This window comes from Acinonyx jubatus, chromosome A1 (assembly GCF_027475565.1).
Source record: "Acinonyx jubatus isolate Ajub_Pintada_27869175 chromosome A1, VMU_Ajub_asm_v1.0, whole genome shotgun sequence".
Classification (NCBI taxonomy): Eukaryota; Metazoa; Chordata; class Mammalia; order Carnivora; family Felidae; genus Acinonyx; species Acinonyx jubatus.
The window spans coordinates 13971196-13986758 of record NC_069380.1 but is presented as its reverse complement, the minus strand read 5'-3'; the positions used below and the strand labels follow the sequence as shown (position 1 = coordinate 13986758).

Below are 15563 nucleotides of genomic sequence, written 5' to 3'. Positions count from 1 at the left end.
ATTAAAACCACTACATAGCTGAAGAAACAGACTTTTGCCAAGTATCCCAGAAGCCCTACATGTGTCTTGTGTTATTCTCTTTCCTTTTAACAAATCATTATCTAATTTTTATGATAATCACTTTGATTTTTCTTTTTAAAGCTTATGACCCAAAAATGGTAGTTATAGCTATAAACAATTCAGTTTTATTAATTTTTTGAGATATCTTTTAATGCTCTTTTAAGCTACAGATCCCCTCTATCACTTTTTTCCCTATATAAATTATTTTGAAGGAACCAAGATATTTATTGTATAGAATTTCCACCAGTGTTAATTTTGACGGCAGAATTCTTATGGCGTAGTTTAACATATTGGGTATATAATCTCAATCAGATTTAGCTTTACTTTATTCATTCATTCATTCATCCATTCATTCGGTCACTCAGTCAGTCTTGATGGATGATAGAGCTTTCTCCTATCCGGTTATCTATTTGTCTCTCCTTCTGTGATGTTAACAGCAATTGATGCTAAGGTCTATTAATTTCTCAGGGGATGCTAAATGTTAATGACCTAACCCGAAAATCTATCACTTATCAGATATATTTATATTTCTGTAAAAGAAGACTTCCCTCATTAATGATTGGATAACGTAAATGATATAACTTACAAAGGAATAACAAGACAAATTTTTCCCTTTATTGAGCAGTTTTCAAAATAATGAATTGACTCCCTATCTTCTAAATTCAACCAAGTCATTTTAAAAATCAGTCTTACAACTTACATATTTAACATATCCATGCATTTGGATGCACTGCAGTTATTATACCTACTGATGTTGAAAATGCCCCATGTTTGGCCAATAAAAGTGTCTTCAAGTTAGGTCCTGAGTACTTTTGACAGTGTTTGATATTTTCCTTGGTTTCGGTATCACCAAATGTTGCAGGCAAATCATGAACATTTACTGTTCTAGCCTTGGCATGACTCATTTCTCCAAAAACTGGTTTCTTTCAGTGGTAAATGATATTTCAAGACTACAATCTAGAATCCAGATGTACTCTCTGCTACTAACTTGTCATTGTTCCTAGGCAAAACAGTAGACAGAACTAGAGTACATATATGAATATGTGTCTGTGTCTGTGTGTGTGCGTGCATGCAGATAATAATTTAGCTTTTATAATATCCCATTCAAATTCAAAACTAATGAGAGATTTAATGAGAATCTTAATTTTCAGGCACACAAGATAAAATAATTACAATATCAACAATTATTAATTGGTTTTATGTAACATTATGTAACAGTTTTATAAAAAATATCAGTAATGCCACCACAAATATAATTATTATCCTCCTCCTTTTTTCAGTTTTCAGGGCATAAAGCCGTTATATACTACTATAACTCTCTCCCATATAACCAAATTAGTTCAGTTAGTTGTCTAAACACATGTATACTTGATGGTTATCATGGGTTATCGTGTTTACACTCTCCAGTCACTTAGGTTGCCTGATACTTATTCTACAGTAGATTCTTCAGGAGAGCCTAATAGGAATAATATTCCCTGAATTCTTTCATTGTAACAGTTTATCTGTTTATCTTTCATACATGAAAGCCAGTTTGGCTGCCATTTTCATTCCTAGAGTATCTTAAATATCCTACCCCATTTTCTTCTGGTAGAAAATGTGTCTATCAAAAATTATGATGAAAATTTGATTCTCTTTCCCCAAGTTAATTTGTATTTTTATCTAGATGCCTGAGATTATTTTTATTTTTCTTTAAAATTCATTAATTTTATTAGAATGTGTCTCAGTGTTGGTCATTTGAGTAATTTTCTCAAATATTCAGTGTGCTTTTTAAATATATATATAAATCTCTCTTTTTAAATATATATAAAATATATTAAAATATATAAAAAATATAATATATATATTTATATATAATATACTTATATATAATATATATATTATATATAAATATATTATATATATATTATATATATATAAATATATAAAAAAGTGTGCTTTTTAAATATATATAAAAAATCTCTTTTTTTCAAATTCCAGGAGTTTCCTTGAATGATGGTCTTATTATGTTGCTATTCTTTTATTTGGTTTCTTCTTTGGAAACTCATTTATATTTATATTTATATTTATATATATTAAGTAATCTAAATCTGTCCTTTTCACTCTCATCTTTTCCAGTCCCTTTAGTAATTTTTTTAATATTTATTATTTCTCCTTTTTTACCTTATATTACTCTTACAGACTTAACTGTTGAATTTATACACTTCTTTATTTCTTCTAATTTAACCTTCATTTCTAAAATAATTTTTCTTTATTTCAAATTATTTCCTAAGTTCTATAACCACATTTGTAAGATTCTCTAATTCTTTAAATTCTGATATAAATTGTTCTTTCATATCCTGTATTATTTTCTGATGTCTTTTTAGCTCATTTAAAAACTTTTCATCTGTTTTCTGTCTTGCTTTCATGGGCTGAGAGGGTATTATTCTACTTATTCTCATTTTTCTTGTTGTAATTTGTGGGATTAGGATACTTTTTGTTGGTTATTTTATGTGACATTAACTTACCCAAACTCTTAGAATAGCTTTTTTTTTTTTTTTCCTCTTCAGGTTCTAGAGATCCCTCTTCTGTTTGTTTTCATGTCATTTAAAAAAAATATGACAGTGTACTTTCTGACATCTATTAGTTCTGCTTATCTTCCCCATTTTTTAAAATTTATTTTGAGAGTGAGAGAGAGAGAGAGAGAAAGGCGGGGGAGGGAGGGTAGGGGCAAAGAGAGAGGGAGAGAAAATCCCAAGCAGGCTCTGCGCTCAGTGCAGAGACTGATGCAGGGTTCCATCTCACAAGCTGAGCTGAAGTCAAGAGTCAGACATTTAACTGACTCTGCCACCTAGGTGCCCTGGTGTTCCCCAGTTTTACGAAGACTTTCTCTTTGTCTCTCTTGCCCTTCTGTTGCTCCATTTGGGTTCTCTTCATAGTAGTTTCTTCTCCTTGTGGGACTTTGTCTTGGAAGATAACTCAGGTTAGTTAATTTCTCATGGGGCCTACACGGCTCAGCCCCTTCTGTTGTTACCATGGAACACCTCAACTCATCTACTATTACAGTGTGTAAAAACCCTCTCTATTCTAGCTGCTGGGTTTTAGCCCTCTGGGTTTTCCAGTGAGTGTTCGTAGACCAGTTTCCTCAGATGCTGTCTCATTTCCCACCACTTTCTACCATGCCTCTGCTGATCCATGTGTTATCCTGTAGGTGTTGTGTCTCAACCCGGTCATATTTTGGAGCTCAGTGGGATACGTTGTCACCTAGTTTTGTTGTAAATGTTCATTTGTTGTTGTAATTATTTTTTCAAAGCCTAGGGTTCTGTCTGTTTTTCATGGAGGAATTCAGGGTTATTTAAAAAGCATGCCACCCATTGCCATTTACACTGAATTTGTCATGTTCATTTTTTTTGTATTATTGCCATTTTAAAATAACTTCTGAACAGATATTTTAATCCATAATTTTTGAATTAAACATATGCAAGTTTTTCTAATTATTTGGCCATACTGTTACTATGAATGATTCACGGGTGATATGGCCTCCTTGATCAGGTTCATTCTTTTTATAATAACATTTCAGTGATGTTCTCTTTTGGTAGAGTTAAAATTACAGGCTATTTTTTTTAAAGTGTTAGTCTTGGAAATTTAAATATTTTGGAGTATTATATGACTTAACAGAATATTTATTTATGTCACTAAAAGAGTAACAGACGCTTTAGTGTAACATTTTCTGCACTGCTATCATCTCTTTCTAAGATGTTTCAACCTATACGTAGAGCTTCTAAAAGAGGCAGCCTATAGATTACATCCAACCTCACCCTTCTCATCCACCCCAATCTTAACTGATAGTAATAGAGTATAAATAGAGCATAATAGAGATATTATGAGATAGAGAGCATATAGACATAGAGAACAAGGTCTAATCTGCTTCCTGACAGTCAGCCCCCAATGTACAACTGGACATACACCTTTAAATCCAAACTCTAAGAGAAGCCACACTGTTCCTGTGAAGTGTATCCTCCATCAGTGCAGCAAATCAAATAAATATAACAATTTTGGACTAACAGTTGTTTTGTCTCCTTGAGCTGGTGGATTTTGATACTTGCCTATATATCTATTCTAATTTTTATGCATTAGTTCACAGATTTAAAAGCTATAATTATTCTTATATAAAGTTCACTAAGTTCTAAATAACTGCTGTCTTCAAAAATCCTTAATTATTTCCAAGAGAAACACAGGAAAGGTATATAAAAATAGCTACTGTCAATGAGTGACCTTAAAAGGTAAGAACTACATTGAGTACTCTAGAATCATTCAATAGTAATTTAACACAGGTTGACTAAAAAAGTGATAGATAAGATCACTGAAAGACACTATTTTAGCTTGTATTTTAAAGGACACAATGTAAAATATCAATGACTAATTATTCTATAAAAAACCAAATGAATACAAGTATAAATTAACAATGAATATAAAACAACAAAGATGCAATTCAAATAAATTCTTATTTGAAATTAAGAATAATTGCCTTCCCTTTTCATAACATTCAAGTATCTTCAGTTACCTAAACCCAACTTTGTCCTACCACTCAGATATATATGACAAAGTCAAAGCAATGAGATTTAGTCATTATAAGCACTCTTTTTGAAGTCAATGGCTAGCATAAAGGTATTTTTATCATGTAAATCTCCTGAGTCCTTTACAATAGTTTGATAGTTTTTCTTCTCAGAGGAGAGGAAGTGTTTCAAATTAGAGAAAGAAGGGAAATGGAGGAGAGGGGGGAAAAAAAAAGAATGATCTAGAGTACATGTTCAAGAATGAGAACATGAAAGGGCATGTATTTCAGAGACCGGGGTGGAAAGCAAGAATACACCTTGGATGAGCATAGCAGCTAATTCGTGACTGTGGATGATTGATCAATACGGAGAATTCTTATTATAGAACACAACATTTTATCTGTCTTACCACCTTATTTTCAAAACTTACCTCTTCCAGAAATTATTAGTAACAAAAATAATTTTCTAGTCAAGTATACAGAAAATACTGAATATTATTAGCTAGGCAATGTAACATAAACAATAAGATACTTCCTATTTATAAGTGAGGAATGATTTTATTAAAATTATATAAATAAAACAACACAGGATTACAGAATAGTGGACATTAATAAGAAGCTGGATTCAAAGGATGATAACAATTTGGGGGAAAGAAAAAAGGAAAGAGATCCAATGCAGAAGACATAGTTGTAGAAACACAAGGAAATGTGATATTGTGTAACTTGTTTTCAATAATTAATGTTTTCTATAGCAAGAGAATGGAGACTAGTTGAGTCTGAAAAGGAAAGTTGTAACTAAATTGTGAGAGATATAGAATGTTGTTCTGTTATACAGCAGATGTTTCTAGGTTTTTGGAATGTATAGTTTGGCAGAAATTTGGAGGACATATCCTAAGTGTGCCAACTTTCTATTTAAAAAAATAAAAATTAAACCTAAAATTCTAACATTTGCTATATTGTACTAAGTTAAGTAATGTTAACACAAAAAAGAATATGAACATAACATCTACATACTTTTAAAAAATATGATAAACTCTGGATGCCAAAAAGTTAGAACATAAAATTGTATTCTGCCAGATGAAAACAAGGTGAACTTTCAATATATACCTTGTTCCAGTGTTTCATTTTTAGCATAGTTATTTTTTAAAAATCCAAGAGGCATGTTCTTAATACTCTTTCAGAGTACTCAATTCAGAGTATTTTAGGTAAACTTAGGAAAGCCCAAGAAAAACAGCTCTCAGTTACCTACCCAGCCCTTTCTTCTACCTTCTTTCTGCAGCACTGGTAGAAATAAAAATACAGACCAGGTGTCTGATCATGGCAAATTCTGGGAAGGGGCTACGTATGTGGGGTCTTGCCTGATCAACATAAAGCAGTTAATAGTTACCTGGCTGTAATTCCTTAAAATTGTCACAAACCGTCACTGAGGAACCAGGAATGTGAGTCTTAATAAGTAAGTCTTATTTGGCAAATAAGTTTGCCAAATCATTTTTGGAAAAGACATATATAAATACAGAAGAAAGACTTTAAGTGAATGAGGAAACATTTTAGATTCATTTTTTCAATAATGTTTATTGATTTTTTTTCTTATTGTAAAGTAACACATGTTATGGGGTCATTACACTAAATATTCTCTCAGTCTAGAATGTTTTTCTAGTAAGGTGTATGACTCACCTCCTGTAAGTCTTTGCTTAAATGTGCTTTTTGCCACTGGTCTATTTAAAACTCTATAGCATGTTAGAAGATGGTAAATGCTACGTTAAAGGGTATGTCCAACACAGGGTTTGGGATGATAAAAACGGCAGGGTCAAGTTGCGGTTTATTTAATAAATCACCCTCTTTAAAACTGCAACCTGACCCTGCTGTTTTTATCATCCCAAACCCGTGTTGGGCTCATCCTTTAACGTAGCATCTACCACCTTCTAACATGCTATATAATTTATTTATTGTGTTTAATGTTTATCTAAGTGTCCTCTCCTTGGTGGAATATAAACTCAAGGCAGGGAATATTTTCTTAATTAAGATGTGTTTTGTTGTTGTTTTATTAAAGTATCGTTGGCACGCAGCGTTAGATTAGTTTCAGGTGTACAACATAGTGATTCAACAACTTCGTATGTTATGCTATGCTCACCGTCTGTCACCATCCAACACTATTACAATACTTCTCACTGTATTCCCTATGCTGTAACTTTTCATCCCTGTGACTTATTCATTCCATAACTGGAAGCCTGTGTCTGCCACTCCCATTTTGCCCATCTCCCCACCCCTCTCCTCTTTGGTCACCAAGAGTCTGTTCTCTGTATTTATGGATCTGTTTCTGCTTTTGTTTGTTCACTTGCTTTCTTTTGTAGATTCCACATCTTCATCTGTGATATGTGAATATATTCTAAGTACCTAAGAAAATGCTTGGCCTAGAACAAGAACTCAGTGTTCTTTTTTTTAAATGAATAGCTCACCCATGTGTCACTGTTCTAAGACATTTTATAGGCATTAAATAATTTAGTTCTCACAAGAACCCTGGGAGGGAGGTGCTATCACTGACTACATTTTACAGAAAGGATGTAACTTTCTAAGTTACTTTCTAAGCTAACCGAGTCAAGTTATTAACTATTACTGCCTCTCTTGTGTAAAAGCAGTTGAGACAATGATAGAACAGTCACAGGAAAATGACAGTAAATAGAAAGTGAAAAGCAAAAGGATATATACGTAAGGCTGCTAAATCCAAGGAATAGTACCTACGGCCATTATGTCCTCACAGGATCATCTAGATATTGAGATTACCCCTTTCTGAAGCTCATGAATATTTATAAAACAAACTTGTTAAAGAAGTAAGGCTTCAGAAAACCATATTTTCAAAGCTGCTCTCCTAATACAGGTGTATTAATTAAATCTTCACAACAATTAATTTATCTGGTTTCCCTCTTCACTCCATTGAAGCTGCTGTTGAGTAAAAGACAACAACTTCATCAACTCCAGGTTAAGTATTTCTTTACATTTTCTCAGTGAAGAATTGTCACATTACAAATGTTAGGGGAGTAAGAAGTCACTTGCAGAAGCACGGCTCTTACAGAGAGTAATGCATAGGACACACACCGTCTAACAAAGGCTACACCACACCCCTGGTAGACTAGGATTGTAAGAGCCAGAGTCTCCTAGTCCAACACTTTTTCACACTTCTCCATTCTGTTATTAGCACTGACTGTGAAAACATGTTATTCTTAAAAAATGAATAAGAAGAAACCATACAGGAGTATCGTATTCGAATTTGTGGAAGCAATGTCTTTACGTTCTTTTGGCAATAAATATTCCTCCAGAAGTACAAATTACGTCATGATTAAGAGATACATTATAGGAAACTAAAATAATTAGTATATAGAGAGAAATCATACCTTCTATCAATAGCTCTTGTCCATGACTGCCAAGAAGTGTACGAGATAGGAATGGGGCAAAGTCTACAAAAATTTCACGAAGAAGAGGAGCAACTTTTTCTAAAGCTCTTTCAAGTTTTGCAGTGATGCTGTTGAAATTAAGACATAAAGACTAGTAAATATAATTCAATATAAAAAGTCAAATAAAGTTTACTTCTAAATTAAAATCTTGAAAAATCACGAAAATACAATTCTAACCCATGGAATCGTACCAGTTTCAGTAGAAGGGACACCCTGTACGGTTTCACATCAGACATAAGGCTACTCTGAAGACTTCAGCTAACGTGGAATGACTATTCTGTGAAAAGCTGTTGGGATTGTGTAACCCGCAAGGGCCATAGACTCTGCTCGTAGCTCTAAGGAGCTTCAAGAAAAGTTGTTCTTCTATGTCTTCTGTGACTATCCTTCTATCTATGAAAGAGAGCTGTTTTGAACACCCCCTACAGGGATCATTATGTCGGTTACAAAGAATTAACCTTTGTTCGCCAGAGTTACCTAAAAATTCCCTGGAAGGCTAGACTAATAACGCAGTAACTAGAATCCTCTGTAATACAACTAAATTGCTGTACTAAAGTAGGCATTTTCCACCTCATAAGCCCATTTACTTTAATTATTGATCCCTGTAATATGATTTATATTATTTCATTAAATTATATGGCCTTATATAATCACTATTTGACATTCTTAAAAATACTTTAAGTAGTGTATGTAAAAAAAGAACAGAGGTGAAGAAAATAATTCTGCTCAAGCAAATAAATAATCTGGTAACATCTAACTATCTGTCTTAGAAGTAAGTGCTCTGAAGTAAGACTGCTTGGACTAGAATGCTGGTTCTGAGGCGACCTAGGGGAGCGTGGGACATTAAGACTTCCTTTGCCTACAAAATGAAGATGACTGTAGTACGACTGGTGAGGATTAAATGAGCTAAGGCATGTAAAGTGCACAGAAAAGTACCCGGCACACTGTGAGAGGTCAGTCACGGTAGCTCTTATCACAACTACTTTGAATACAACAAAACTATATTTACTCTTACAAAATGTGGCTCTGACTTAAAAAAGCAAAATCACTATAATAATACAATGGTAGATGAACACACACTGTTCTACATCGAAGACATCTATGGCAAAAAATTGAACAATGCTTCAAAATAAAAGTTCAGCCACAAAGCTAAGTAACATTTTGGCTATGTATGAGGAAAAACATAAATGCCAAAAAGGTTATTAATCACAGAATAATTTTCCATATATTACTAATACTTAAAACTAAAGAACTGCATTGTGAAATGATTAAATAGGGATAAGGGAACAGACAGGATTCCTTCTTTCTTAACTTGGAAATAGCATGATCTGATTCATTTGTGTACTCAAAGCCTCACCATTAGCACTTCTATTTGACTTTTTCTTCTCTTATTTGGATGAACAGTTTTAGACAAAAACTCAGAAAACTGGTGTGAGCACTTCCACAAAGACTATTCTGGAGGAACAACTCGCGGCAAGAAAGGGACTCGGGTGCAGCTGTGAAGACTTGCCGGAGATAAACAGAATTTTCAATATTCTCCCTTACTCCGTTATTCCTGAATCTAGAACCTTCTTTTAACACAATTGTGTAGATTAGAATCATCTGTAATGCTGGTTAAACAGACTTCTAGAACCCCATCCCCCTAACTTCTGATTCAGCAGGTTTGGGTGTACTGTGAGAATTTGCACTTCTAACACATTCTCAGGTGGCTTGCTACTGCTGATCCAGGAAACACACTTGGAGGATAACTGTTTCAGTGAGAAGATTTACTACTAATAAACTAGAATAAAATAGCTAGCAAAGACAAGGCTACCTGAAGTCATAAAATAATCACAGTAAGTTATGTCTGACTTTAATGAATATAGATGGACAGAGCTCCTTTTTCATGTCTACTTAATTCATTCCTTCTTATCTCCAGGATCATGTCCTATGACTTCCCAACTAAAGTAATCCCATCCTGTAAGGACAGATGAGTAAGAATGAGAAGAGCAAACCTATGAAAAGGAGAAAAATCCAGATGTTGTTGTTTGCTTCTATACTTGAATTCTGAGTGAAGCATGAATATTTTTATTTAAGATTAATTAATGAGAGTGAAATTACTTTAGAAAAATTTTAGATGTATAAAGGTCCACATCAGTTATATTATCATAATATACTATTGTGTAATTAAATCCAGGTGTATTGTTTCCCTAGTTTATGACTTTTTCCCATAATTTATGGGTTTATGTATGATTTAGAAGCATCAGAATTGCAACAATAGTGTTCTAAGTGATTAAGTTACAGATCAAATAGAAACTTCAATTAATCTAAGTAAATATTTACATGAGTGTGTATACATATGTGCTAATTATCTTAAGGGTAATGGATAAAAACAGACATTTCTCAGTAAGTGAATCCCTACAATAGGATTTTTTAAAAAGTGTTTTTAAACATATATTCATTTCTGAGAGGCAGAGACAGAGCACAAGGGTGAAGGGGCAGAGAGAGAGGGAGACACAGAATCCGAAGCAGGCTCCAGGCTCTGAGATGTCAGCATAGAGCATGAGGCAGGGCTCGAACCCACGAGCCGTGAGGTCATGACTTGAGCTGAAGTTGGAAGCTTAACTGACTGAGCCACCCAGGCACCTCCCCTCCGCAACCCCCGCAAAATAGGATTTTAATAAGCAACTAATTTCTTATAAAACTCAATAGAATATTAAATGATGCTCTTACATATCATCCTGTAACCATAATTTTAATTTTCTAATGAGGGACAAAGTAACATTTTACCCAGCAAGAGACCAAATGTTTTAAGTACATAAAATCATCATTAAATAATACTGACAGATAGCTCTATCAAACAACAAGCTATGCTACGTGGAAATGTTTCATCCTCGCTTTTTTACAGTGAAGAAAATGGACAGGGTTTTGTTATTGTTGTCATTAAGAGTTACAGCTTCCTCACAATGTCTTTTAAAGGAAAGTAAACTTCAGATAAAGTTTAGAATTCGAGAAAATAATAACAATTCTACTTTCATTTAGGACACTGCTTATGTTTTGAGTTTGTTTGTTTCTTTGTTTGTTTGTTTGTTTGTTTTGAGAATGAGAGAGATGCAGGGATGGGGGCTGCAGAGAGAAAGAATCCCAAGCAGGCTCTGCACTGTTACTGCAGAGCCTGATGCGGGACTCGAGTTCATGAACCATGAGATCATTACCTGAGCTGAAACTAAGAGGTGGATGCTTAACTTATTGAGTCACCCAGGTGCCCTGTGAGTTTTATTTTAATAAACTCCTTTATGTTTGTGTCACTTCATAAAGTTATAATTCTTACTTTTAGTTTTAACTTTTGTATCCTCCTAGGTCCTTTTAGCATGTCATAAATATAATAAATACTTGATAATTTAATTTGGTACATTAAAATTCTTAAATTTCCTCACTTCTTACATCATAAAAAAGTTATGTATATAATAATAAAATCTAGAATGAAAGTAATTATGTAACTTTAAGTAATGTACAATAAAAGATACAACTCATATATAAAAGAAATTATTACACTAGTGAAATTCCACAACAGATTTCAGTATTCAAATGCTCCTATGTAAATTAGGAAATATAGGCATAGGTAAGTGAAGTGATTTGCTTAAGTAAACTTAGATAAAAAGGAAAGATTAGGAGAGTATTAATGAAGCAAAACCATAAGTTGTAAATTCTTAATCAGCTACATACTATGACTGGGAATCGACAAACATTGACTTTAAATATTTTGTTTAGTTTTCACTAAGTTTCTAATGTGAAATATAATTTAACATACTAGACAAGTGAAGAGTAAATGTGCCCTGAATCTTAGGTTCTGTAACCTTGTGACCTACTGGTAAACAGTTTTTTCCGCTATAACTGTCTAGGTTTATAGCAACTAATGAACACGTGAAGCTGAAAAAATTCTTGCCTACTTTATCTCCACATGGACTTCTAAATTAAAAAACTGACATTTTCTCCTTATTTTTTAAACAGAATCATACACATTTTCAAGTGCATGAGTACAGATTAAGAAAGAAGATGAAATTACAGAAGATTAAGAAATTGAATCTCAATAGAATTCTACTGCAAGGAAGTATTTTATTCACTCTTTTATAAGGTAAATTGAATTCCAAACATGCATTTTTTTCAAGTTTTAAGAAATGTAATGCTGGGATGTCTTTAGATAGGTATAAAAGCTTTTTTACAGTGCATGTTTGGAAATTGTTAATTGCATGTGTCTTAGACAAAAAGAAAAAAAACAAACTGAAATGGAAATACTCCTTCTTTCTAGTGAACTAGTCAAATAAAATATAAAATTTAACTATAAAGTTCAGAAAATATGTCATTTAACTGAGACCACACAACAGACCTAGTGCTATAAAGAGTAAGGCTAACTGTCTTTTAAATAGGTGATATAAAAATGAAATAATAAAACTTTTCTTAGTAAATAATATTTTTAACACAAGAGTCGTATATGCTTCTGAGTGGGGCAGCCAGGCACTCCTGGTTTTAGTGCTTTCCCACAGAATGACCTAGGTCCTCCCTTCCAATCGCCTCACTTTTCCTCAGACCAGTTCTCCCTTCCCACTTATAGGTGATGTGAAGAACATTCTTCAGTAAACCGCCTGTATACAGTGCTCTGAGAATATCTTTCCTGTGACTGTAATCTGTTAATGGGTGCTGTTAGTATAGTGCTTGGCTCACATAATATTTTTTGAAAATACAATTTGAAATATCATGAGTTAGAAATTCAAATTAAAAAAAATAGAAAACTTCCACTTAAGATGCAGAAAGCTGGAAATGGTCACTCCCACACTGATCACAAGAAAAAGCTAGAAAATATATAGAATTATAGCACTTTTAGGATCTAGCAGATTGCTGAGATCGCAGGACAACCAATTAGCCTTGAAATCTGAAGAAAGACCAGACCCTTAAGAAGACAAGGGAGGGATGAAGAACTTGCTTCCCCGGGGCAGAGCCCAGGAAGAAGAAACACTGGGTCCTCCATAGACTGGTAAGAGGAAATCAGCTAACACTTTTAATAAGTTGATCGAGTCCAAGTGTGAGCTAATGTGAGAGAATGAAATCTTCAGAGCTGCAAGCACAAGGCGGGTCTGCGGTAATTTGCAGGCTCTTGTCCACAAACCTCACCATTACTCATGAGAGAGACCGGGGGCAGCATGGAAGACTGAGAAAGTCCTTTCACCGCTGCAGGCTAAGCAAGGGAAGCGGTGACTGTTGTAGAAAAGACATAAAGCCCAGCCTGGACCTTCTTCTCTATAACCTCTGCGGAACAAAAGCCTTATCTGTCTTAGAACAGGGCGGCAAGACCGGTCACGTTCAGGGTACCAGAGAGAGCCTTTTGCAGCTAGAGAAAGGGAACAGAGAAAAAAAACTTTTCTGAGGGAGAGCAGGAAGTCCTGATATTTAGAGATTCTCCAACCACTTGCAAATGGGCAGGATCAGTAGCAAGTCCCACACACAAGACCCGGGGCAGCACTTGCCTAAAACCCAGTCTGGAGCAGAACAACAGGAAACAACCCATGCTCACCACAAACCAGGCTTGCAAGTACCCAGTACAGATACAGCAGACGACTGTTGTGGAGGGAACCTCTTTGAAATATAGGAAATACAGGATCGAAAGAAAGCCTTCAATAGGAACACTGAGTAAAACATTCTGACAAGTCAGCCTCTACATAAAGACAAGGTAAATGTAGTGAAATTTAAGGCATGAGTTGCAGTGAGAGTATTTAAAACAAGAAAACACAAACCTAGCTCAACTCCTGGGTAGAATAATTTAAGCTACAATAGGAGAGGCCTAGCATAAGAGGCAAGCCCTTTTCCAGGATAAATACCATGTCAGTTATGACTAATCTATAGATAATGTCCAGTTTTCAACCAAGAAGTATAAGACATACAAAGAAGAAAAACCGACAAAGTCAGAATCACAAAAGGATAGGATCAGAATCACAGAGAAACCAGGTGTTGGAACTATCGGAGGATTTAAAATAACTATGTTTAACATGTTGGGAGTTAATTAATACTTGAAAAGAGAAGTCAATGTGCATAAACAGGGAATTTTAGCAAAGTAAGAAACTGTAAAAAAGACACAATGATGGAAATACAAAAATACAGAAAAAAGATAATGCATTCGATGGGCTTATCAACAGATTCAATCAAGGAAAGAATTAGCAAATTTGATGAAAGGCCAATTAAAAAAGGCATATTGAAATAAAAGGAGAATATATATATATATATGTATACATACATATATATATATATATATATATATATATATATATAATGAAAGAAAAATACATATATTCTTTGAATGCAAGTGCATTCAAGAGCTGTGGAAGAGTATCAAATAGTCTATATAAATGTCATTAAAATTCCAGAAGAAAAATGTGGTATGCCAAATAATGGCTGCCCAAAGGTCCTAAACCATAATCCCTGGAATTTGTGAGTCAGTTATGTTACATGGCAATAGGGACTCTAAAATGAAATTCACGTTTTACACACTGAGATAGGGACATTATCCTGGATTATGTACGTGGGCCTAATGTAACCACAGGAGCCCTAAAAAAGCAGAAAACCCTCTTGGTGGCATCAGGGAGTTGTAGTAGAAGAGAAAGACGTAAAAGACATGTCAGAAGGTGAAGCCAGAGAGGTCCCAAGTGTGAGAAGAATGTGATACACTTTCACTGGTTCTGAATGAAGGGGTCATATGCAAGGACTAGAAAAAGGACTCTCTAGGAGCTAAGGACAGCCCTGACTGACAACTGGCAAGTAAACAGGGCTGTTGTCCTACAGTGGCCCGGCACTGAATTCTGCCAACAACCTGAATGAACCTGGTTTACTTCCAAAGCCTCCAACAAGCAAGCAGCCCTGCAAATAGCAGGGTTTTCAATGTGACCTGTGTTGGACTTTTAACCTCCAGAACTGTGTCATAATAAATGAGTATTGTTTTAAGCTGCTAAATTTGTGACAATTGATTATGGTAGCAATAAAAAACTAATACAGGGAGAGAGAGAAAATCGGGCAGAAGAAATGTTAAGAGATAATGAATAATAATTTTCCCAAAATGATTAAGTTCCTCAAACCATGGATGCAAGAAGCCCAGGAAAGGGGTGCCTGGGTGGCTCAGTCAGTTGGGCGTCCAACTTCAGCTCAGGTCATGATCTCACTGTCCGTGGGTTCAAGCCCCACATCAGGCTCTGTGCTGACAGCTCAGAGCCTGGAGCCTGCTTCCGATTCTGTCTCCCTCTCTCTCTGCCCCTCCCCTGCTCAAGCTCTGTCTCTGTCTCTCTCAAAAATAAATAAACCTTAAAAAAAAAAAAAGAATCCCAGGAAGCAAGCACAATAAAAATTAATTAATAACTTATATTTGTCATAATAAAATACTGAAACCTAAAAGTAGACAAAAATTTAAAGAAGGCTTTCAGAGAATAAAGACTCATCACGCAAAGAGGAAAAAGGAAAGAATGACCTCACAAGGAAGAGGCAGGCCAGAAGACAGTGGCATGAAA

At 34.5% G+C, this 15563-nt stretch overlaps 1 protein-coding gene across 11 annotated transcripts in view; it reads right to left on the bottom strand.

Moving 5' to 3' along the window:
* NBEA (neurobeachin) overlaps positions 1-15563 on the bottom strand; it is a 676718-nt gene that overhangs the window by 382781 nt on the left and 278374 nt on the right. For all 11 annotated transcript variants that reach the window (XM_053214308.1, XM_053214315.1, XM_053214324.1 and 8 more), the window contains one exon: positions 7981-8108. In XM_053214308.1, coding sequence (XP_053070283.1) covers positions 7981-8108 — 128 coding nt within the window. The remainder of the gene's footprint in view (positions 1-7980; positions 8109-15563) is intronic.